Below are 27,106 nucleotides of genomic sequence, written 5' to 3'. Positions count from 1 at the left end.
TCTGTTAGAACTAAGGTGCAAAAACTAGGATGTATGCCAGCAAATGCAGGTAAGAGCAAAAGACACATGCCTCTGGTTGCTTCTCACCCAAACTCCGTCTCCCCATTCATGTTCAGGCATTTATACTGTACCTTTTCATATCCTCTTCATGTCTTATTTTACATTTGCTAGATTTTACACACACGCACACACACGCATAAACACACACACACACACACACACACACACACACACACACACACACACACACACACACACACACACACACACACACACACACACACACACACACACACACACACACACACACAAAGACACAGAGAGATTCTATTATGTCAATTTATTCTATCATCATATCTGGAATTAATCATAATCAGAATTTCTTTTAGTGTTTAACAAAGAACCCACTGAAGTATCAAGGGACATAATGGGAATGCCAATGGCACTAACAAAAATAAAAATATCAAAAGCTCACAGACACAAATGATAGTAAAACAATAGATTGTGTAAACAAATTTATAAAAATACAATCTAAAAAAAAAGAATTGCAGACATTTTCATCTTTTAAAAACTCAATGGTTTCTACTATATACATATTCACCAAATACACTTACAGGCAGGACATCAGCAGTTTATATAAAAGTATAATCTAAAGCTATTTCTATTTAAACATTTGGACTGGTAAACGATATTTGTGGTGGCATGGTGGCTCAGTGGTTAGCACTGTCGCCTCACAGCAGGAAGGTCGCTGGTTCAGTGCGTGTGTCAATGTGAGAGTGTAGAGCTGTTTTTTTGCTGGAAGGGCACTCGCTGTGTAAAACATATGCTGAAATAGTCGGCGGTACATTCCGCTGCGGAGCCACCTGATGGATAAGAAATTAAGCCGAAGGAAAATTAATGAACTGTATTTGTTCATAGGCGCTACAGGCTAATATAAAATCAGACCCACAAAGTCCATTACAGTTTTTGACGATTGCTTAAGCACAATTATGAAATGAAGGCTCATTTTGTCAAAACACTACACACAATTTCCACATCCACACACAAACAGCAGAACACATCAGATCTTTTGCAAAATGAAACACGTCATTCAAAACTTTACAACAATATAACAAAACCCAATTTTAACACCGTATAGAACACACACGCTTAATTCGAGACAAATCTGTTTGCTTCAATTACACACTGCTGATCTCAATCTTAAACACTCGTATCATTACTAACTGACTAATACTGATATAATCAGGGTTTGAGATATAGCTATAAAATACATGAACATACTGTATTCACCAAACAGTGATAGACTGATAGCTAAATATTGCCCTCTTCTAACAAACCATACAACAAATGTAAAGCTTATTTATTCAGCTTTCTGGTGATGTATACACTTCAATTTCAAAAAAATTTATTCCCATCCCCTGTCTCCTGTTTACCAATCTTCCTCCCTTTCACGCTCCCTCTTCCATACTGCGGCATTGCATTACTACTGTAAACATATTTATTGATGACTAAAAGTTTATACCTATTGCTTTTTTATTGTGGTTACAGCTGATTGGTTTGTCTACAGTTTTGCAGCAGTGTGTGTGCACACCTGATGGCTGTGTTTAACCCATGGTTCATGTGTGTGTTCATTTGAAGACCTTTACTTGAATTTGCAGGGAAATTCCATCATGAAAAATTTCTCTGTCGGACGCATCCAAGTGTGTTTAGTGATTTGCAAATCACTGTGTGTAATGAAGCTGACAACGTGCTTACAGCTGTGAAGAACTAGCCTTGTATTTTGCTCATTGAGTGTAAGGTTTTGCTAATTGTGGGAAAAGTTTAATTTTAGTGTGTAAGCAATCATAAAAAACTGTAACAGATAAACTGCAAAATCCCTGAGAAGCACTAAAGTTATGACTTACTGAAGCAACGTAGCAAAAACACTTTTCCTCTGCAGAAAAAGCTCAAAATCAACAATCCACATATACAAAGCTATATAATACACAAAGAAACGGATAAAGATTGGAGAAGAAAGTATAACAGCTCATTATAATTAAACTGAAACTTTATAATGCCGAGGGTGGTGCATAGCACATGCACTGTATGTCACCTGTAAATCACCTGACGGAAGTAGTCTCTTGTAAGTGCACATATGACAGTTAGCAGAAGTTACATGAAACTGTTTATAATTTTTTATATATCAATATTTCAATTCACTACACCTTGTGAGGCACTTTTTATTATGGATCCAGGATATCTGTAAAAATAATTGGATTCGAATGATGAAAGAAGGGGTGACACGGTGGCTCAGTGGTTAGCACTGTCGCCTCACAGCACAAAGGTTGCTGGTTTGAGTCCCGGCTGGGTCAGTTGGCATTTCTGTGTGGAGTTTGCATGTTCTCCCTGTGTTCGTGTGGGTTTCCTTTGGATGCTCTGGTTTCCCTCACAGTCAAAAGACATGCAGTACAGGTGAACTGAATAAGCTAAATTGGCCGTAGTGTATGTGTGTGCATGTGAGAGTGTATGGGGTTTCCCAGTACTGGGGTGCAGCTGGAAGGGTATCACCTGTGTAAAACAAATGCTGGATAAGTTGGCGGATCATTGCCAGGCGACCCCTGATGAATAAAGGGACTAAGCCGAAGGAAAATGAATGAATGAATGAATGAAGGAAGGAAGAAGAAAGTCATATATACCTAGGATGACTTTAGAGTGAGTAAACCAGGGGTTAATTTTCCTTTTTGGTTGGAAGTAACCTTCATATTGTATATAAAAACATGTTCCACTAACCCAACTTATTGTTCAGTGACCACTACAAGTATGCCATTCATAGGTTTTTACCCTACAGAATTGTAAACATGTATTCATTGTACCATTAATAAGAGTGTTCCTCTAAAATCTGTCAATCACTTTCCAGCTCGACCAATAGTGAGACTGTTGGGTGTGGCTACTGTAGACTTCTTGGAGTTCAAATAGTAGAGCATGGTGTTAGCAGCGCAAAGGTTGTGCATTTGACTACGAAACATAAAGAGCTTAAAATCATCCCCTTAATAGAGAAAGGTTGTTCTATAGTCCATTTCTTGTCACCATCGTGGCTTTATATCCCTGTAATCTCCCTGATCCAGCTGCGGTAATCTGTGACCCGTGTGTAGACACCGGGCCTGTTTCTGCGACCGCAACCATCTCCCCAACTCACCACTCCAGCAAGAAACATGCGCCCATTGCTCTCAGTGGATGTCATTGGACCACCGGAGTCACCCTGGCAGGAGGATGAAGAATATGTGTGTATTACTGACAAAGCATTATGACAGTGTATGGTATCTGAATGAGAAAATAGCAGAAGATGTTTTGGTTCACCTGACAGGCATCAACACCTCCGCTTAATACACCTGCACAGATCATGTGAGGAGTAATCCCATCATCCATCAGCTTGCTGCACACGGTGCTGTTAATAATGCGCACCTCAGCCTTCTGCAACACTGATGCAACTAAATCTAGAGCAGGGAAAGCACATTTTCTTAGCTTACTAACAATATTAGGCTCTTGTTACATCAGCATTTGTGCTCAAAGATAAGCAGTGCAAATATGAGTTTGTAAATATTTCTCTCATTATTTGGACATGTCTCGGTGTAATTCAGATTAAGACAGGTTAAGAGTTTGGGCATTCCTAAAGAGCCTCTTTTATGCATTAAAAAGAGTCATATTTTGGTTTTGGGGGTCTCCAATAACAGTCTGATATATAAAAATGATTAAAAAACCCTGTTCCACAACACACATTCACATCTGTCACTCGATGACACTCGAATCCCCTGTCAGAAAAGTCTAGTGGCTGGGAATGACCTTTTTACAGTGTCTGCTATAACATTAATGATGTTTTCGTGTGTTTACATAGAAGAATAAGGCCAAGGTGTTAATGCACAGTACAGTTGCGATCTTATTGCCACATTATATCGTTACGATAACATGATATTGTAATCTTCAATGATTTCCCGAAGATAAATAACAAAAAAATAACGCAACTGGAATAACTACAGCATCAAAGTCTTAATGGTATATTAAAAACTTCTAGAGTGGTGTGCTGATGCAGGTAAGAGCTAAACCCGCCAGGTAAGAGTGTAGAGAGCCCTGTATTGCATACTGTTGTATTGCATTTGTTTAGCGCCAGCAATGCCAGCGCTTTCATTTTGTACACCTGTTCATAGACCATGCTTGATTTATGCTTGATTTGTTTATATTGGCTCATCTCCAGTTGGCTGGTTTATGCTAGGCCAACTTACCAGAATGTGACAGTGCTTGTGGGCTCAAATGTTCATGTGGGTAATTAGTGTGAAACTTGATTTTGACATCTTGCAGTTTTAGATTCTACTGCAATTCTTCCTTCACTTATTAGCCTTGTGGTTGTTTCAACATGGCAGAATTTTATGTTACTCCCATAGCATTAGCTACTGACAATGTTGAATAAACTGAATTAGAAAAGGAACATCTCAGTTTATCCAACATTACTATATCAGTAATTAAAAATACATTAAAAAAATGTAATTAAAAATAATAATAACAATTTTATCACGGTGGCGCAGTGGGCAGCACGATCGCCTCACAGCAAGAAGGTCACTGGTTCAAGCCTCAGCTGGGTCAGTTGGCATTTCTGTGTGGAGTTTGCATGTTCGCTCTGATCACGTGGGTTTCCTCCGGGTGCTTCGGTTTCCCCACAGACCAAAGACACATGCTATGGGTGGATTGGGTAAGCTAAATTGTCCATAGTGTTTGTGTGTGAATGAGAGGTTAGGGTTGTTCCCCAGTGATGGGTTGCAGCTGGAATGGCATCCGCTGCGTAAAACATATGCGGGATAAATTGGCGGTTCATTCCGCTGTGGCGACCCCAGATTAATAAAGGGACTTAGCCGAAAAAGAAAATGAATGAATGATAATAAAAATTTTGAATTACTACTTTTACTTCATCAAATAAGTGAAACGTCTTCCAAACACATTAAAGAATCTTATCAACTTCAAGGTGAAATGGTAATGAAGGGTTATGTTACACAACTTACTGCTTTCCTCTCTTAGCTTGCCCCAGCCAGTGATCCATACAGATTTTCCAGCTGGGAAGTAATGTGTGGGATCAGGTAAGCAGATAGGCCAGATGTTCTGATTCAGCGTCACAGGACTGTCCAGCTCCATTAGAGCGATGTCATTGTCGTAGCTCGAGTGATCATACTGAGGATGAGGAATGATGCGCATCACACTTCTTTGTGTAGATTTACTAGTCTCGCCCTGGTTGTGTAGGCCTAGATAGACCTCCCACTGGTCAGCCTGTGAATATCTAGCAAAAGAACAAACAACCAGTCAGGATCAGCTGAGAACGGAAGGAGAAGGCCAAAGCAGATGAGAACTCACCTGAATTCATCAGTATCCTGCACGCAGTGAGCAGCAGTGACCAGCCAGCGGTTACTGATAACAGACGCACCACACACATGACCTTGCGTCTTCATGTGGAGGCTGACCTGCCAGGGCCATTCTCCCTCATCTGAGTCTTTTCCACCCACAATACGACTGGACTTGTGGGGCTTCTTCCCACATTCTACAAAACAACATAAACATCATGAAGCACATCAGAAATACTTTGTATTTAAACTTTGTATAAGTCTTAAATTTGTAATTTTGACAAACAATACCTGTTTCTTGACATTTATAAGAGCTTATGTATACTAAAGACTGGGCTAAAGGTGCTGAAAACTGAGGTTTGCAATTGCAAGAATAAATACAGTAAACGTGTTAAAATAGAAAACTCCCCAAAAATGTTTTTTTCATATAATAAACCGTGAATGAGAAGATGGAGGAAGAAAAGAAAAGTGTTTACTGACACTAACACTATAAAATTACAAAATATAAAACAATGATGAAATTACAATGCAAGTTTTTACATTGCTTTAACTTACTTTAGAAAGTTTATGAGGTTTCAAATTTTTAAAGTTAAAGTATTTAAAACTTGATGTAATAAGTCAGCTTAATTGATTTACAGCTGAAGTCAGAATTATTAGCCCCTCCTGTTTATTTTTCCCCCAATTTCTGTTTAACGGAGAGATGTTTTCAACACATTTCTAAACATAATAGTTTTAATAACTCAGCTCTAATAACTGATTTATTTTATCTTTGCCATGATGACAGTAAATAATATTTGACTAGATATTTTTCAAGACACTTCTATACAGCTTAACGTGACATTTAAAGGTTTAACTAGGTTAATTAGGTTAAGTAGGCAAGTTAGGGTAATTAGGCAAATTATTGTATAACGATGGTTTAGTTTGTAGACTATCAGAAAAAATATATAGCTTAAAGGAGCTAATAATATTGACCATAAAATGGGTTGAATGGACCACCAACTTATCCATCATATATTTTACACAGCGGATGCCCTTCCAGCTGCAATCCATAACTGGGAAACACCCATACACACGCATTCACACTTATACAATACGGCCAATTTAGTTTATTCAATTCACCTATACCGCATCTCTTAGGACCGTGGGGGAAACCAGAGCACCCGGCGGAAACAAAATGCCAACTGGCCTAACCGGGACTCGAACCAGCGACCTTCTTGCTGTGAAGTGACAATGCGAACCACTGAGCCACCGTGCTGCAACTTAACTACTATTATTGATATTACTATTATTATTTTTAGTATTATCATTATGACCATGAATGCTACATATTATAAATATTATTCTGTTTGCCATTGCTGTTTTATACACATTCCAGTTGCGTTTCTGTTTTATGATGTTTTATAAAATTGTAACAATATTTCAATAAATGACTGCATCGTTTTGCTTTGTCTTTTTATTAAATCAATGCAGCCGGGATGTGCATAAAATACTTCTTTTACATTTTTCTAACGTCTCGTTAGGGGGGGTTTAGGTGGTTCGAAAATGGCCTTATATGGCCCGTGGGCCAGCAGTTTGAGACGCCGGCTTTAAGAAGAATAACCGATAAAATAACCAATAAAACAAGGCTTTTATTATTCAAATGGACAAATTCTGACTGAGAATATGAGCTGGCTAGTTTGTTATTTCCCTATAAGCTACACTTTTTTAATTTAAAACTAGTTTTAACATATAACCAATTTTGTTGTTGTTGTTTGTTTGCATTTTATGATGGATGAAAATAAATTAGCATTTAAAAATAAGGGTAACAGCTAATTTTGATGGTCCATTTGAGTATTAGTAGACTCTCTGCTTAATATCTGTTGATTTGCTCCTTTAACAGACGTTTAACTGACTATAAGAAACTTTGCAAGTACATGTCAACTTACACTAACCCTAACCCCAACCCCAACCTAACAGTCTACTTATAATCTAATTTGAATTAGTTGGCGTGTAGATACAATGTAACTTAAATTCAACAAACAGACCATCAAAATAAAATGTGACCAAAATAATATATTTTTTTATATTTCTAAAATTTCTAAATTAAACTTACAGTTTAAATGCACATTTTTAAATAAACATAAATCTTTGTAAAAAAAAAAATAGTATGATAGCACTTTGACAAAAATGTAGGAAGTATTTTACTGCATCAAAAAGTATGGTAATGACAACCATCCAACAAGCTAATCCAGCACGAGTTAGTGCTTAAAATGTCACTAAAATGCAGTATTTGAACCTCAAATAACTGCAACTAGGTCCACTTTTTGAGAAAAAAAAACCCCACCCATTTCAATATGCTGGCTACGGGCCTGATTATGGAACAACATGTGCCACATGATTCCTCAAAGATTCTGGACTTACGGCACTCGGCTTCATCTGAACCATCCACACAGTCAGTCTCCCCATCACACATGGGGTTCAGCTTGCTAATGCACTGCTTATTCTTGCACTTATAGGTGGAATCAGAGCAGCGAACAGCTATGGCTGGATATAAAAGAAAAGCAAGTCAGTAACTGCTTATGTTGGCATCAGGGATATTTATTAACCTATTAGAGTCAATTCAGTGCTGGAAAGCTAAAAAGCTAAATGTACAGTGAAATTGGACTAAAGAAAAGATGAATTGATTTTATTTACCTATTAACCACTAGATGGCACAGAAACCTGCAACACTATTCTAAAAAGCCAGGTGTTGTGTAGGCAGAAATGCAAACTGATGGAATATTTAACAGATTTATTGATCTTTCTAATGATTTGCAGTTCTGTTCTGAGTAATTAAATCAACATCGTTGTTGAGTTTGAGTTCAAATTGTCCCTGGTGTGAACAAATAGACAATAGTTAACATGAAAATAAATAATTGCATAATATTCCCATTTGCCTACATGGTTTGATTCAGATGATTTATGATTTATCACATTAGGTGTCAACCAAATCATCATAACTAAAATTATGATATTAATAATAAATATATAATAAATCATACTTATTTCTCTTGCTGTAAAACCATATAAATAATTATGAGATCTCCTCTAATGATCTCCTCTAATTAGAGATCTAATTATGAGATCTCCTCTAATGCTTACAGATCTATTTCTACTATTAAAAAAATCAGCATTTTTAAAATGAATGTATCTTAATGACAGTATACTATTAAGCAAATATTTATTTTGTCCAGTAAAATAAACAGAAATTGTGAAAATGTTGCTGGAAAAAGATGGAAAGTAGGTTAGATATTATGCAAAACATAATAAGTTTATTTTCCTGAAAAGTAAATTAGAAAAAAAAAAGTTACTTTTCACTTTATGATGTGCTTTCAGTCTCATTGTGTCTTATAAGTAGGCTAAAATACTATTACTATATTACCTTTTAAATAAAGGGATAAACTAAGGTCAAACAGGGAACTGCTGAAAAGACCACGGTACTAACAAGTAAATACCTTTGATTCAATAGTTTTTCTTACATTTCTGACACTGAGCTTCATCAGAGCCATCGCCACAGTCGTTGTAGCCATTGCACTGCTTCTGCGCTGAGATGCAGCGGCCACTTCGACACCTGAACTCCCGAGCTTTGCAATTCTCTGCAGATAAGATTGAATGAACAACCTGAAGCTGTCTCCATTACACTTGATCTTTACTTCCTGATTTGAGAGCTCATTTTCTCCCTACCACAGTTTTCCTCATCTGTGTTATCTCCACAGTCGTTCACCCCATCACAGCCCCAGAAGCCAGGCTTACAGAAGCCGTTCTTGCATTGGATTTGAGTTTCATTGCACACTAGATGCAAAGAAGAAAAAGCAACATCAGTAACATTCTCAATGCTTCCCTTAACCGAAACAGCCATGTGTTCAAGTAATAATGTTATGAACTTACTGCAACCCCTCTCATCGCTCATATCTCCACAGTCATTGTACCCATCACAATGCTGGTCAGATGAAACACACAGATCATTGTCACACTCGAACTTCCCAGGGCAGGCTGTGGAAAGGTGACAGTTATTTTTTCGTCATGTGGACTGGTTTAGAACATCAACCCCTCCAAAAAACATGACTCTACTCACGATTAGTGGGTTCAAAGGCCTCAAACTCTGCAGAAAAGCCTTCTCTCACGTAAGAGCGGTCAGAGTTAAATCTGACTGTTAATTGGTTTGATTTGACTGTGTATACAGTTTTAGGTGGCTTCTCTCCACATATCCTAAAACAACGGAAAATGTTTTAATCTGTACACTGTAGAAAAATATCTGGTAATAAACAGTTTCCATTATGCATTGTGGAAGCTTGTTTTCTGCTTTGATGTTGAAAATTTATCTCTACCGTTTAACAGAGTGACTTTTATTGATACTTTAGTCATATGAAATAATAAAATGTATAATAAATAATATATAGAGAGATAAGTGTAAAATAACAGAAAGTGGCAGCTTATTACAAGGTTTTTGTACTGTAATATACTGTTATAAGGTTAAAAGTTGTTGGGAAAAAGATCACATAATGCAATTCATAAGTATAAATAAAGAAAAATAAAAACATTTAAAAACAAAAACTAGAAAAAAATAAAAACTGAATCACCAAATATCAAAAACTGCAAAGTAAAAGTATTCTGCAACTGCAACTGCAACTGCTAGTATATTTTTACAGTGTAGCTAGAGAATCTACATTATTATTCAAAAGGCTGGGGACAGTGAGAAAAAAAAAACTCTTACATTGCGTCCTAAAAGCTAAGAGAAAAAAATGCATGTATATCACAAAAATGCTACATCACATCTCTTTTAGACACATTTCATTGCAGTTGGAATGAAATTAATAATTATTCTTTTTAGTATTAGTCATTTTAGTATTAACTTCAGTTTTACTGAAAGCAATACAGGATAAAAAGATACCAAAAGGTTAAATCTGTAAACTTAAAACTTTAGTATGACCAAACAAAAAATTACCTAACAAATATTTGATTAGTTATTTGAGAACCTTTTTTAATGATTTGAAATTGGTCTTAATGTTTATGTTCGATGACAAATGTTGCAATTTTTTTCTGCTTGCCCACAAAATCCTCTGATTGGCTGTGATTCTTGATTGATTTTGTCATGTGTCATTGTTATGCTGTGTCAGGTGAAGATAGACAAATGATCTCTTTGCAGAACAAGTTTTATCAACAATGCAGTAAAATAAAAATACCACAAAGTTTTATTATATTTAAAATAACTGTTTTGTATGTGGGGCGGTGGGTAGCACTGTCCCCTCACAGCGAGAAGGTTGCTGGTTCGAGCTTCAGCTGGGTCAGTTGGCATTTCTGTGTGGAATTTGCATGTTCTCCCCTGTGTTCACGTGGATTACCTAAGGGTGCTCTGGTTTCCCCCACAAGTCCAAAGACATGTGCTATAGGTGAATTGGGTCTAAAGCTAAATTGTCCGTGGTGTATGTGTGTGAATGAGATGTTTGGGTGTTTCCCATCGATGGGTTGCAGCTGAAAGGGCATCCGCTGCATACACATATGCTGGATAAGTTGGCAGTTTATTCCGCTGTGGCATCCGCTGATTAACAAAGGGACTAAGCCGAAAAGAAACTGAATGAATGAATGTTTTCTATGCAAATATATAAACATTTAAAATATGATTTATTCCTGTGACAAGTTAAATTCACTGAACTGAATTTCCTGCATCATAACATCAGTGCTCAGATGCTGATTTATTTATTCAACCATTGCTGAAATCATCTGTGTAGCTCATTTTATGGAAGCATGACACATTTATTCAGAATTCATTCATAAACACAATGTTTAAAAGAACAGAATTATTAGTGTCGTATTTATTAATTTAATGTATTCTTGTTAAATAAATCTATTATTTTATTCAAACTTTTAAATAATAATGCGTAAACGATTTATTTATTTATATTTTAAAGGTCAGTAATACTTTCTCTGAGTAAATAATGCCTTTAAATGAAAGACACTTCTGTCTGACCTGTAGTTGAACTCCAGGTAGTCTGTGGGACAGTTGATGATGTTCTGTTCAGGATTGTGTATGGAGAACTTGTCAAACTTCACCTTGATATGCTTTCCTGGTGGAACCTGCGAGACAGAGCATTAAATAACTGAAACGTAATGGACTAATGTAAGAAACTGAGCAATGTAGAGAGATTCTTTTTCACCTCAATGTTCCAGACACACTCAATCTGAGGTGGGTAATGAGAGGGATAACCAGGTGATGTGAAGGCACCACGAAGACCTGTTAGTCTTCCTCCACAGTCTAAAGAATATGAAAAAAAAAACATTATTCACACAAATACTGAGCAGAGATGAAAATTGACTCACTATTTACCCACCCTCAAGTGGTTCCTAACCTTAATGAGTTGAACACAAAAGAAGACATAGCTGAAAACCTGTAACCATTGACATCCATAGTAGAAAAAACATATACTATGGAAGTCAATGTACAGGTTTCCATCTTTCATAAAAAAAATATCCTTTTTTTGTGTTCAACAGACAAAGAAACTCATTGGGTTTGGAACAAAGGACATGTGAGTAAAAATGAGGTCAGAATTTTAATTTTTGATTGAACTATCCCTGTAATTTAACACATTTCTCACATAAACACTTTCTAAATAACTAGATTTGCATTCTTCACGAACCTCATTCATAAAGATTTGCAATACAAATACGGTTTAAATCAATGGTGAAATATTAGTCTGATTCATTTTAAGACAATTTAATCTCAAATCTACCATCATTTATTTAGATTTTTCTTTTATTTTCTGCAAAACCTAGTGATTCTGATAATGTTCATATGTTTGGGGTTTCATTTTTGTATTTTTATTCAGAAAGTTTGCAATTAATTGATACCTTAAAATATACATCAAGTAATTTATAATGTTTCAAAATGCAATTCATTTGAGCCTTCTGTTTATTAAAGAATCCTTAAAACTGTTTTCACAAATACAGTGGGTGACACTTTAAAAGGAGCACTACCTCCGTGATTCGTACCGCCGCCGCTCTAAAGGAGTAAGAACGTAATTTTAGGTATAACCGCAGTTTGATTTATACTGCAGTATAATTTAAAAGAAAGCTGCAAAGTGGGCTATATTGTTTTGTCACTCGCAGTTCATTGCACACGCTGCGCAAGTGTCACACCCAGTCTTTCTTGTGTGTTTTGTTTTCATCATGTGACACTTTTACAAAATTAATTCCGTTGGTTAAGCGCAAAGATTTGTTTCAAAACTATTTCTAAATTCAGTTCTAATTTCCAGCAAACGAATAAATGAACAATAATAATAGAAAGTGTGACCAAAAAACTGCGTTATATCCAAATACATAAGCTATGCCCCATATGGTTTAAAACCTGACAGGTGGGCAAATCTAAGCTTGTTTTTAACAAAACAAACATAAATGTGCATATAATAAATAATACTACTAATAATAATGACATTATACAAAAGCAAATTGTTATGAATAAACTGAAAAAGCCCCCTTTGATAAAGAAGACATTTAGGCAATGGTTTTTATATTTATGTAGGCTAGAAAATAATAATTTTTGTAATATTTTAATCCTTTAATTCTTTTTTATTTGTAAATATATTTGCTTATTGCTGTACATCCTGTGTGTATTAAGCAATGTGTAAGCGAGGCGCACAGTTAACGTGCTCTGCGCTGGATAATAGACCCGATTTGATCTGGTCTATTGAACAGTCTATTTAAGTTCCTCAAAATAGCAATGCGCCAGCAATGCGCCTCCTTTTTTAGATCAGAACGCCTATGGGCATACAAATGAGTGCAAATGCATTTGCTATTTAAACAGCGTGGTGCAAAACGTCAAAACGACTCTTGCACCAAGCTGAAACTAGCAAACAACAATTGCGTTGCGCCTTGCACCACATTGCGCCGAGTGTATTATGGGCCCTAAATGGCAACTGATGATAACTCAGTATACTTTACCTTGAATTTTGGCTGGAATCTGTGAGTAAATCGCCCTGAAACCTGGGTAGTTTTTTTCTGCATTTGTCACCATTGTAACCAGCATGACATTGCCAGAGGAGATGAATATTAGCTTCTCAGTGGGTAAGCGGTATCCACATTTTCTGCATAAACACATTTATCAGATTCCACATATCTCAAAGAAAATAAAAACAGACATGACACTGCTCACACATGTGATGCTGCACTGCATCATTGAGAAGATGACAGAGAACTTATGAACACTCACTCAGTTATGACTAGCTTCTCTGATGGTGCTAATGAGTCATACACTTTGATGAAGTCATTACGACAATCCTTCTCCAGGTCCAGGACGTCAAACTCCAGTCTGACTCTGTGCTCTGGGTCAGCCCGTATCTGCCACTCAGTGTAAAGGTTGGGAGAATAGGAATTATCGGGGAAACCAGGAGACTGGATCATGTCTGTCTGGTTTGCGTGAGCATGATTCGACCTCCTACTGGACCCTGAAAAGACAAGAAGTATTCAATATGAGTCTGAGAAACAAATGCAAATAATTAGCTATAAGTTGATAATGCTGGTTATGCTCACATTGGAGGTTTCTGTCAGCTAATCGAGCATCCACAGCTGTAATACAGAAAATATGAATTAACGCTTTTTTAATACTTTTAAAAAATTTCTTTTTTTAAGAAAAAAAAAGAAAAAAATACAAACACAAATAATAATTTAACAAAATTACAATAACACATCGGAACCTAAATGAACAGTTGACTGGTCACATATTTCTATACAGGTCGTATTAACAAATTCTGACATTCTGAAAATGTACTGCTACATACATTTATGGAGACCGCCAAATATGTCCCAGGAGTTATGTTTTTTGTTATCGAGAATCCACCAGGCCGATGTGTACGCTTTGAGATCTCAAATTTCTCTCGCAAGTGTCATTCGTGCCTGCTGTTCTTGCGTAAACCCACCAGAGGCCGCTGTCGGCTGACTGCTTGACTGACCAAATGACTGACCGATCGACTGACCCACCCTCCTCCTTCTCTAAACCCAACCAATTGTATTGATTCACCTGCCCACACACTTCCCTAAACCCAACCAACAATTTTCAAAAGCAATCCAGAAAAAGAAAAGCCCTTGCCTGATTTTTACCACATTCTTACCCTGCTATTTATTTGTTTATTTTTTGGCTTGTTGTTTTTGTCTTCCCTGCTTTCTTGAACCTCGTCGTCGTGGTCAACTCCTCTCTGCGTCTAAAGTCCGCCGATGTACATGGCGAGCTAACAGGACAAATTGGTAACAGCGGGAAAGCTGTCCACACGGAGGTAAGTGGTTAGCTGGTAAGTGCGAAAAGCAACAGCATCATACCACCCTGTAGCATTCAATTTAAAAAATAAAATGCAGCCATATGTACTTCTGGCTACATAATTCGCAATCTTCAGAAACACACATAGGGCTACGTGTTCAGAATGAGCCTATTTTGACAAATACATATAAAGATCAGTAAAGTAATTACAATCCATTTCTTCCAACATTGCAGGTATTTGTCCATTTGTACAGTAGTTTTAAAGAAAAAGATTAGATACAATACATTAGATACAATACCCAACCATTCAGATTTTTTTCAGGGTTTGAGAGTTGTAGCCACTTTCAAGTTATAGTTTTCCAGTCTTACTGGTTGCTAGAAATATTTTTAATAAATACCTGGTCTTTTACCAATTTAATTCACTGCAATATTTCCCAGTTAAATTGTTGTAAAAGAAAAGTCTAATCCATCTCCACAATATTTCGTATTACTTGCATTACATCCTATCAATATGACTGAATGGCTACTCCAAAATATGTGAAAATGGTTTGCTAAGTCATCCCCACATTTCCTCTTGCACCGCCCCCTATCCTTCTGCCATGTTTGCATGCATGTTAACTTGGAGGTTATAAAGTATCTGGTAAGATTCCTCCAGCAAAAATCTCGCCACATACCAGAGCTGGAAGATGCGGCCTGTACAGAGCAGATACTCAACCAATCTTCCTCTGAGATAACTATTTTGGATTTTCCTTCCCATTTTAGTCTGATGTCATTTGTTGAGTATTTCTTGTTGGATTGGATGGAAGAAAACAATTTTGAATCAAGTCTCCTATTGCCTTTGTTCTTATGGATGTCGATAACTAAATCAATTAAGTTTATATGAATCAACACTGACTAAAACGATTCTCCAATTTCTGTTTTCATTGTTTGTTTCTTGTTGTCTCTAAGAAGTTCCTGGCTGGATTACAAGAGGTGACAGGCCTAAACAAGTAACATGAAACTGTTTGGTAGTAGATTTACCTCCTGACGTAATGCCGTCAATGACGATGCTGTCAGTTGGGCGACTGAACCCTCTTCGGCTTTTCCTGGTATTTTCTGTGTCATCCATAGTTGCAATAGCCTCATCCACAGCTGATACTTGGGATTCCCGCACATTAAACTCAGACAAGTAATATGCAATAATACCATTATTATTACCTTCACTACAAAAGAAAGAAGAAAAACAGAAACTCACATGTGAATCAGTAAACAAAAATGAAATTCATTGAATGAAATGAGTCATTATATTTTGTGATGTTGTAAAACATTGAAAGTTTTGCTTCCTGAATGTTTTGTTTCACTCATGTAATCAAATCTTAAGACAATCCTATGAAATTATAAGCTTTATACTACAGTATATACTTTCAGTTCCTACTAACATACATGACGATGGGCTGCTGAAATATTATACTAAAATTATTAATAGCAGGTTGGGCATACTTTTACTTTACATTAAGAGACTACAGATACAGTACCACACCTCAAGTTATTGTTCAGATGTTGTACTTCAGGACACTGCCAGGCTTTTATGTAAGACTAATTTGACACATCACATCCCAAGCCTCTATTAACTAATTCTATAATGTCATTTTAGAGCAATTAATGGAGGCTTTTGCCATTCTTAGCATACTAATTCAGTCATTATTGCAATTATTAAAGAGAATGGAGAGAAGAGAGAAGGAGAGAGAGTTAATTACAGAAGTCTGTGTCTCTCACAAATTTCTACAAGTAGCAAAACCATAAGTTTCACTGAAGAACAGGACTGTTGACATTTTGCTAGTGGGAAATGTTATGTAGCTTTTAAGTGAGAAAATGATTCATATTTGCAGAGTAGCACAAACAACATGTCTCTGTCAGAGTGTATTTTTCTGTGAAAATGTGTCTGCACAGTTTGTGTGTGCATTTGTAAAGGAGAGAGAATGGAATAGAAAGAAAATATTATGTGATTACTGTACATAATTATTATTAACTTTTAATTATGATTATTATTTTATTTAAATAAATTAAAGCCAAAAACAAAAAATGTTTATTTTTAATTCTCCTATTGTTCAATATATTTAATAATAATAATAATAATAATAATAATAATAATAATAATAATAATAATAATAATAATTCCTTACATTTTTATAGCGCTTTTCTGGGCACTCAAAGGGCTTTACACATTTTTTTGTGGGAGGAATCTCCTCAACCACCCCCATTGAGCAGCATCCACCTGGATGACGCAAAGGCAGCCATATTGCGCCAGACCGCACACCACACACCAGCTGATTAGTGGAGAGGAGACAGTGATGAAGCCAATTCGATATAGGGATGGTAAGGAGGCCATGATGGACAAAGGCCAGTGGGCAAATTTGGCCAGGATGATTGGATTAAGCCCCTTCTCTTTTTTGAAGGACATCCTGGGATTTTTAACGGCCACAGAGAGTCAGGACCTCGGGTTAGACGGCGCTCACTGAGCAGTATAGAGTCCCGATCAATTTACTGGGGCATTAGGACCCACAAAGACAGCAGGTTGAGTGCCCCCCTGCTGGTCTCACTAACACCACTTCCAGCAGCAATCTAGCTTTTCCATGTGGTCTTCCATCCAGTTACTGATTGGGCACAGCCCTGCTTAGCTTCAGTGGGCGACCATGTGAGAGTTGCAGAGAACTAGATGCCAGCTTATAGTAGCTTACAGTATTTGCTTTGTCAACATCATGTCATGTTTTTTTTGGTTGTCTGTAAGGACCTTATATATATATATATATATATATATATATATATATATATATATATATATATATATATATATATATATATATATATATATATATATATATAATTTTTTTTGCAGAGAAGATATGAAACTGTAATTTGGTCAACACTCTGGAACTATACTTTAGCTTTGTTGAAAATAATTACACACCTATTGTACTGTACGTCAACCAATCGAAATCAAGCATTTTACAGCCCAGTACTATAAATTCCAATATTACACATTTCATTCACAGATCCTCATTCAACAATCATACTGAAGGTACAAGTTAAAAAAATACTATCAAGCTGAAAATCTAATTTCTGAAGCCTTCCACTTACCACGGGTCAATTAATTTGAGGTCATACTAGGTTAATCACATCTATGATGATAACTGTGGTGAAATTAACTGAATTGTTGACCTTTTTGATTGTCCTTTCACATAATCATTTTCTGGCATTAGATGAGGTGAAATTATATGAAATTACCTGAAACCCTGTACATTGGATGCCACATGGTACTTGGACAGCAAGCGCACTTGGCCATATATACTTTTGAGCTGAAACAAAAGTAGAAAGTCACAAGTTTTAAGATAAACACACAAAGAAAATAGCAGATAAGAAATCATCTGATAATGACCAGTTTTGTAATTTGTTTCCAATCAAGTCACAGGTCATGTTGACAGATTTAGCACTATATACAGAGATTGCTTTATAGAAACAGTGAAAGAATGTGTAAGGGTTATTTTTAATTATAAATGTATTATTATTATTATTATTATTATTAAAATTGCAATAGTATAAAATACTCAAATCAAAGAGAGCAGAAGTTCTGAACTACAAACATTTTGAGTCGATTTTGTTCTAATTAACATCACACCAGCTTGTTCTTTGTTGTCGTGTGTCTATGTGCTCAATGTTTACTTACTGAAAAAGCCATTAATGAGGTAGACAATCAAAGCATCCTAAATAAAATCTGTCCACCTCACCTGCTTTGAGACTTTTAAAGCCAGCTCCTTATATTCCGTACTGTTGCTGTTTTCATAAGCATCAGAGAATGTCTGACTGGAGATGGTCAGATGACCACTGAACATCTTCCTCACCCTTCCATTATATCTGACTGTAACAAAGCACATGCTGGAGTTACTGTTTTATCCCAATCTTTCACATGTTGTGAATCACTGATGATAAATATCACTCACAATGGAAATGCCACACCAGCAGTCCTGTTATTAATGCAATGATTAACAGTGCGGTGGGGAAACCTATTGCAAAGATTCCACGGAATGTAACCCTCCTCTTCTGCACCTTCTTTGTATCTGATGCAGGAACATACTGAATGGTCTGGTCCGTTACATTATCCTGCAGCAAAAAACACAGATTTGCTTTTTGAGATTTTGCCACTGTTACATTAGAGAATGAGTTACTGTCTGCAAATATCTTGTGAACGCAATGAACTGTACATGACTAACATGCAAATTTTGAAACACCCACATGAAAACAGGCTATTCCTCTTAAGCTGTCCAAACTCATTGGTATGAGTACATAAAATATTGCGGTTGCAACTGTTTTCTAATCCTCAACCAACACCTTGCTCATCAGCGTCAACAACACTCCCTCGTCAAGTATGTACCTACAAGAGTACATAGAGTCACGTGACTCAAGTTGCTGCTTATTTTTAGTAAAGTGAAAGCAGATTGTGTGGCTGACAATCTTAACATTACATCTTACTATATATAACCTGATGATGCTTTTTAAAACATCTCCACCAAATGTTTTAAAAACATACCGCAAAACATTCTTTAAAAATAGGTTTAAACACAATGTCCACATAAACATTAAGTTGAGCAATATAAAACAGCAAAACAAATCTAATCAAATCAAATACAGGACAATTTATATGAAATATGTTAAATATATATGACAAATCAGTTTTACAGATTTATTAGGTATACATTTGAGTATGACAATATTGGTTAATTTTAATAATTTTTTTCAAATATTAAAGATAAAATATGGTAAAGTTTAAAAATCAGGCTTTTCCCACCACACACACACACACATATATATATATATATATATATATATATATATATATATATATATATATATATATATATATATATATATATATATATAGACTTTTTTGAAGTTAAAACTTTGGTATTAATTTGTCAAAAAAACATGTCTGAAAACAGCATCGATTTAGTTATTTTGACCAAAATGACATTTTAATCTTAAATAGTATGTCATTAGTAGTTTAAAAGCTAAAACAAAACATAGCTATATTGATTATGTATATATTTCAACAACATTACCGAAAAAGAAGTCATGCAACTGCTTAAATTATCAAACAAAAAAGCTCTAACGATACAGTATACAGGACGTCCCAAGACGCACTGACAAGCTAGCTATATTTAACTGAAAATACAGCACAAAACGGCGGACTAAAATTACAAAACAAAGAGTAGTGTAAAACATACCGGTAAGTTATTCACAGCTTTGAGTGGCTCCGTGTCACTCGTCATTTTTGTGAAATTGGCCGCTGGTCCCCCGTGTTGCCGAACGTGTGTCATGCTGGCGGCCTTTTGTTCTCACATGTACAGTGAAACCAGCGGACACGCGCGCAGGTGTCTGTTAGAGAAACTACAAAAACTAGCCCTCCATTCCGTTTTACATTATCTTTTAGCACTGAAAGTGTATAAACCTCTTAACGTTAGCAATAATGTGGGTTTTGTAACGAGAACAAACATATTAAATGAAAAACGTAAGGTTTCACTTCCCACCCAGTTTCGAGCTGCAGGTGAATCTCAAGCATCCCGAGCAGCACTTCCTGAAGAACACAGGTATGTGTGACGTGGGACAGGATATACAGTGCTCAGCATATTTAAGTACACCCCTCACAAATCTTTGTATTATATTCATAATTTTAATAGGAAGTTATACAATATTATATTTGTACATATACATTAGATTAGTCAGTACAGAACCAAAATCTGGAGTTTATTTAACAAAATAATAATGGTAAAAAACTAGTACACCCAAATTTATATGTTATAGAAAAATATTAAATAGAAATTTAAAAAAGAGAAAAAATAAAGAGAAGAAAAAAAAAGTAAAAATTTTGTAGGTTGTCATTCTTTTTTGCAATATTTTGCTTGAATTTAATTATTTTATCTTTCAATTTCTAAATGTGTTTGATGACTATGTGTTTATCGATGAATGTGTTTAACTTAAGAAAAAATATATAAATATGCCAGCATTAATTGCAGGGTTTCACATTTAACCTGAAGGTTTTGTTTAGACTTGAATGTTGTTTTCAATAAATCACAAATAATTAAACATTAATAAACAATTGATTAATGAGGTAACAAGGTAAAAATATCTGATTACTATATATATATAGTCTTATTTGTTTTATTTTGGCAAGAATAAAAGCAGTTTTAATTTTTTTATGAACCATATTAAATTCAAAATTATTAGCACTTTTAAGCTCATTTCTTTTTCTGATTGTCTACAGAACAAACCATTGTTATTTAATAACTTGCCTAATTATCCTATCCTGACTAGTTAACCTTATTAACCTAGTTAAGCCTTTAAATGTCACTTTAAGCTGTATAGAAGTGTCTTGAAAAATATCTAGTAAAATATTATTAGAAATGAGTTATTCTGACTTCAACTGTATACACACATTACATATATACATACATACATACATATATATACATACATATATATACATACATATATATATATATATATATATATATATATATATATATATATATATATATATATATATATATATATATATATATATATATAAAACCCAACAGTCCACATCAAATGAAAGTGTAGCTAACTCAAAATTTACTGGAAGTTAATTCTACTCATTTGAAAAGAGTTTTGAACTCAGTGTTGAAGGTCATGTGTTAATTAAATACCTCATAACTTAAATGGAGTAAGTTCACAGTACTCATTTAGATTAGTTTTTTAAACTCAAATGGTTTGTAGCAATCGGTTTCCTCAAACGGTTTGAGTTTCCTTAACTTATTGGGTTTTACAGTACTCAGTTGGTTTGAGTTCTCTTCATTTATTGGGTTTTACTGTGCTCAAATTGCTTCGTTTACTCAAATGGATTAAGCTCACAGTACTCATTAGGATTGTTTTTTTTAACTTAAATGGTTTGTTGCAATCGGTTTCCTCAAATGGTAGTGCTGTGGCCTCACAGCCAGAAGGTCGCTGGTTTCAGCCTCGGCTGGGTCAGTTGGTATTTCTGTGTGGAGTTTGTCTCCCCGTGTTCGTATGGGTTTCCTCCAGGTGCTCCGGTTTCCCCCACAAGTCCAAAGACATGCTGTATAGGTGAATTGGGTAAGCTAAAATTGTCCTGGGTGTTTACATGTGTACAGTATTGAACATTCTAGAGGTTAAAAGTTAATTCTCGTGATGTTGTGATAATGATGGACAGATCAGCTGTAAGCAAACCTTTGAGTAAAGAGACACAAGAGAGCAGCAAGATCACCCCTGAGATCAACAGTAAAACATTCTCATTAAAACACATTAATTATTCAAACTCTTCCGCTATTTCAGGCCTGGTATGGCTCATGACACTCATCAAGTGAAAAACATGGCTTCTCTTCAGAGACTCTCCTTTGCTTTTCAGAAGAGGTATTGGAAATTCCCTTGATACTCGGTGTTTGGTGTAGCTGGTGTGCCGGAAAATAAATATAAAATAACGGCTGTTAAATTACAGAAATTTACCGTAAAATAACGGACATTAAATTACAGACATTTCCTTAAATTAAAATTTCTGGTAAATTTCTGTAATTCAAGGATTCAGCCTCTGTTATTTTACAGTAAATTTCTGTAATTTAACGGCCGTTATTTTGTGGGGGGTTTTCCTGGCACCCCAGCTGCCATAATATTTTTTACAGTGTAGCTACAGAAAGGGCCTTCAGCTAGATGGCTGCTAATTGAACCTTTCGTCAAAAAGTGAAAATGTATACAAAATGTGCATTATAAAAACGTATTACCCAATAGCCCCATTTATGGTACCATATAATCCCATTAAAAGGTGAAATGTTTCATTCCACCACCGCCAAACTAAGTCTGAAATGAGAAAAATTTAAATTTTGCAATCAACAAACTTATAGTTCCCAGCATAAGTGAGTATATCACTTATATACTTTAAATTTATTATTTAATTTATTGAATTTTCCTATTAATTGCATTTAATGTTTTCTCATTCATTATATTATTTTATTAAAATAGTTCCAACTTTGCCTCACAGCATAATGGTCGCTGGTTCGAGTCCCAGCTGGGTCAGTTGGCATTCTGTGTGGAGTTTGCATGTTCTCCCTGTGTTCAAATGGGTTTCCTTCAGGTGTTCCTTCAGAAATCAAGACTCATCAGACCAGGTAATGTTTTTATCTTCTATTGTCCAATTTAGCTTAGCCAGTGTGAATTGTAGCTTCAGTTTCCTCACAGAAGTGGCACCTGATGTGGTCTTCTGCTGCTATAGCCCATCGGCCTCAAGGTTCGATGTGTTGTGCATTCAGAGATGCTCTTCAGCATAGCTAGTTTGTAATGAGTGGTTATTTGAGTTACTGTTGCCTTTCTATCAGCTTGAACCTGTCTGGCTATTCTTCTCTGACCACTGACATCAACAAGACATTTGCGACCACAGAACTGCCACTCGCAGGATATTTTCTCTTTATCTGACCATTCTCTGTAAACCTAGAGATGGTTGTGCGTGAATATCCCAGTAGATCAGCAGTTTCTGAAATACTCATACCAGCCCATCCGGCACCAGCAACCATGCCACGTTCAAAGTCACTTAAATCACTTTTCTTCCCCATTCTGATGCTCGGTTTGAACTGCAGCAGATCGTCTTGACCATGTCTACATGCCTAAATGCATTGAGTTGCTGACATGTGATTAGAAATTCGTGTTAAGGAGCAGTTGGACAAGTGTGCCTAATGAAGTGGCCGGTGAGTGTAAATTATACATTTATAAACAGAGATAAGTGTTAAAATATACACATCAAGCAATTTTATGTTTAAACGACATCTAATAGACATCTAAACACTAAGATTATTTATCAAATAAACAGATTAGGCAGACTTCACGTCAAATTATTCATTCCTGTCTATAATATATACTGTCTATTAGATGTCTTTAAAACAAATAGAAATGCTTGCTGGTTATTCATGTGTTTTATGTTTGGTCAAATGCAACCTTGGCGTCACATCTTTCAAAAACCTTTTTTTAAATCATAGTTTTTCTGGCTTTTGAACGTATGAACTAATCTGAATGCAAAATGAATGGAAAGTATAGGTTTACACATCAATAACAATGCATGTTTTCGATGTGAGAGTCAGAAAACCTGCTCCATCTCTTTTTTTCAGGAAAGGTGTTTGGCCTAAAAATGGACAGTTGTCCACAAAGTTGTTTACATGTTTAATCGATACTTTGCGTGCCTTTTTTTTGGAGTGCTCACGGGGAAGCACAGAGGCTTCAATCCTCAAGGAAGCCAATGTTTACAAAAACAACACACTTGACACACAGATGAATCATAAATTATTCATCAGTGTCATAATGAGGAGATCAGGGAGCAGTTTCTGCTGTAAAGGCAAAACAATAATATTTGAATCAAATCATAATTAAAACCCCAGTGATTGATCTCAATTACGCCATTAATCAGCACAAAAACAAAGTAGCATCTATTTATAAATACAAATATTATATATGCTATTTAATCTTTTACTTGGCTTTTCATGAAATATATAAGTAACAGTGTTTTTGTGTGGGCTTTAAATGAATTTCCTCTCATTTTGCATTATTTATATTGCTTCTTATTCATTATTCTATTTTTATGTGCTATACTGAATATATAACATTTAGAGGCCACACTAAAAAATGTAATAAATCGGAACAGATTTTGGTTATCAGATTAAATCACATCTTAAGGAAAAGTTTCTGATATCAGATTAGATCATAAAATCCATTCTTTGTTATGATCTGCATCAAATCTTTTATAACTTTATGTGCTATGTTTTATTTAAAACAAAACAGAACATGTATTATCTTTAGAAAGGTGGATTCAGTACAGAGTTCATGTACAAAACTTGGACGAATATTACAATGACTGCGTCATATAGAGTAGATGAAGCTGTTGGCCTATGCTCTTGCAATCATCTCTCTGGACAACTTCATCTGCAAGAAGGTTTACGTCTTAGGCTAGCCCTAAGTGAGCCCATTAAGGACAAGCACAGACTTATTATACCATCGTTATACTATTATAATGGTGTCCAAAAACATTTTAACTGTACTGCACACACACACACACACACACACACACACACACACACGCACACGCACACGCACACTCACACACACACACACACACACACACACACACACGCACACACACACACACACACACACACACACGCACACACACACACACACACACACACACACACACACACACACACAATACCATTAGTAAAAAAATGTAAAAGTTGAGGCTCCACAACTAGCTTTGTCAGAATTTCTTTTCTTACATTGCACTGAAACTGCTCTTCTTTGTGTTGTAAATTACTTTCTTATGTCTGTGGACACTGGATTAACAAACATTTTGGATTGTTCTCAATTTAAGATCTGAACTTGACACAATCTGCAGGAAATACTGGCTTATTTGGCCCATTTTCCACATCAGCTGTAGGAAATGTTATATCACTATACAAAGGTGTTGTCACGTAAGGGTCTGGGACAAAAGAGGTGAGTATCCACATGCAGCTAATTAAGAATAGTAGGCAGGCAGGCAATGGTCAAGCAGGTAGCAAACAGGAGCATTAACGTCATCCAAGATTGCAATCAAAACAGGCAAAAGATCAGTACAGGTGGCAAAGAATCAATATATATGGTAAGACTAGAGATGGCTGACGTGAAACTGATGTTTCAACACAGTGTAGAGATCCCGAAGCGCAAGTGTTTCGAAACACAGCACCGAAGCATGATCCGAAACACCCAGGCCACGTGACTAAGGTGTTTCAAAACACCAAGTAGCGTGACTACAGCGATTCAAAGAATCGGTCATTAAAGAAGTGTTTTAAGACCTGGGGAATCTGCGTTTGACTGACAGGATCAGAAAAAAAACATGTAGCCTAATGAACTGTTCTTATGCACAGAGTAACTGTGCTGCAAATGCCAGAGTTTGAATCCTGACTTGTATAAATCCTCTGCAATTATGACTTGATGTATTTTAATAATGTTCCTCTTTTATGACCAAAACAAGACATATTTCTTTACAAAGTGTTCATTTGAATGTCAGACCAATGCTAAAACAAAACACATTACAATAACAGAGAATATAAAATCTAACATCTATAGCTGAATCACCCTGGGTTCAAACCCATTATCTCAGCATGCTAGTCTGAAACTCTCACCGCTCCACTAAATCACTTGAAACCTCAATTTGCTTAACTGTTTCTTTGCTAAAGCTGTTCCAGTTTCCAAAAATGACAACTTGTTGTCGCTGTTGAGATGGGTTTTGAAACGTTTTGAAGCTTCGACATGTTTGCTTTGAATGTTTCAGTGTTTCATGAAGCCTCGCTTTGCCCACCACTAGGTAAGACAAGGCAAGAGTCAAAACACAGTCAGACAAGGCAAGGAAAATGCTTACCTGATGCTCTGAAACAGAAACAGGACTCATCAATGATGTGTTTGTGCGCTGTGTTTAAAGTTTATCTGATTAGTCCTAAATTGCTTCAGCTGTGTGTGTCTGCAATAAAGGGGGATCTGGACCAGGTGTGTGAGTAAAGTGCAGGATGGCATTTGTAGTTCATTAAAGTGGCAGATTTGTAGCTTTTCAGTGATCTGCACAGACTGGATCGCTGGTGATCATGACAGGTATTTATTTGTCACTGCATCTGTTACAGGGGAGACCCAATCTCTAGATCTGGGGGACCACTTTTAGCTTAGCTTAGCTAAGCACAAATCTTTAAATCAGATTAGACCATTAGCATCATCTCATTCAAAAATGTAACAAAGGAGTTTCTATAATTTTCTGATTTAAAGCTTGACCCCTCAGTAGTTACATTGTTGTGTACTGAGACAGAAAATGAATACTTATTATTTTTTAATCGATAAGTTTAGAAACTATACTCTTATTCCAACATAATAGTCAAGTACCTTTGCTGCAGTACCTTGGCTGAAGCATTCACAACAACGCTACATGGAAAACAGTCCCCAGCTAGATTACTTGATAACAGTGCTGAGTAATATCATTGGGCCTACGCTGGAATGAGAGTATAGTTGCTAGCCGTATCATCTAGATCAGGGGTTCCCAAACTTTTCAGCCTGTGACCCCCAAATTAACAATGCCAGTGACTTGCGACCCCCACATTTCTTGGAGGTGGTCATAAATATCCAAATGTTGCGCACACAACAATAGGCCTATATAAACATGAGCATATTGACAACACAAAAAGTGCAATCATATAATTTTTTGAGAAATTTATTAATTTGTTTAATTTAATATGAACCTCACTTGAAGAGACTGGTGGACACAACGTTTTCAGCACATATCTATTCTTGGTTTATTTTTATAGAGACTGCCACTCAGAGATCATTCTCAATATTTAGTTGTGGCCTGTATTTAAATGTATTTGATTGCCATAAAGGTGTCAGAAAGTTTAACCTGGTG

At 35.9% G+C, this 27,106-nt stretch overlaps 1 protein-coding gene across 1 annotated transcript; it reads right to left on the bottom strand.

Moving 5' to 3' along the window:
- Positions 1 to 1,067: 1,067 nt before the first annotated feature.
- Positions 1,068 to 20,226, bottom strand: st14b (ST14 transmembrane serine protease matriptase b). The gene is made up of 19 exons (XM_056446007.1): positions 19,881 to 20,226; positions 18,600 to 18,759; positions 18,387 to 18,517; positions 17,887 to 17,957; positions 15,643 to 15,824; positions 13,902 to 13,937; positions 13,582 to 13,816; positions 13,314 to 13,456; positions 11,534 to 11,631; positions 11,347 to 11,453; positions 9,454 to 9,587; positions 9,267 to 9,371; positions 9,063 to 9,170; positions 8,858 to 8,974; positions 7,761 to 7,883; positions 5,374 to 5,557; positions 5,028 to 5,299; positions 3,337 to 3,473; positions 1,068 to 3,238 (listed from the first exon to the last, which is right to left on the bottom strand). Exons 1-19 carry the CDS (start codon positions 19,971 to 19,973, stop codon positions 3,077 to 3,079), a joined length of 2,598 nt encoding a protein of 865 aa, XP_056301982.1. The 5' UTR covers positions 19,974 to 20,226; the 3' UTR covers positions 1,068 to 3,076.
- Positions 20,227 to 27,106: the final 6,880 nt, after the last annotated feature.

Source organism: Danio aesculapii, chromosome 21 (assembly GCF_903798145.1).
Source record: "Danio aesculapii chromosome 21, fDanAes4.1, whole genome shotgun sequence".
NCBI lineage: Eukaryota > Metazoa > Chordata > Actinopteri > Cypriniformes > Danionidae > Danio > Danio aesculapii.
The sequence above is the reverse complement of the archived record's forward strand: the minus strand, read 5'-3'. Positions and strand labels throughout refer to the sequence as shown.

Bases quoted from the DNA above. Each gene is read 5' to 3' on its own strand.
- st14b (XM_056446007.1), bottom strand. From the start codon at position 19,973: ATGACACACGTTCGGCAACACGGGGGACCAGCGGCCAATTTCACAAAA. The intron at 9,171-9,266 runs GTAAGTTCATAA...CTTTGCATCTAG, and splicing joins GAGCGATGAGAGGGGTTGCA to TGTGCAATGAAACTCAAATC. The intron at 3,474-5,027 runs GTAAGTTGTGTA...TCCCTGCTCTAG, and splicing joins CAAGCTAAGAGAGGAAAGCA to ATTTAGTTGCATCAGTGTTG.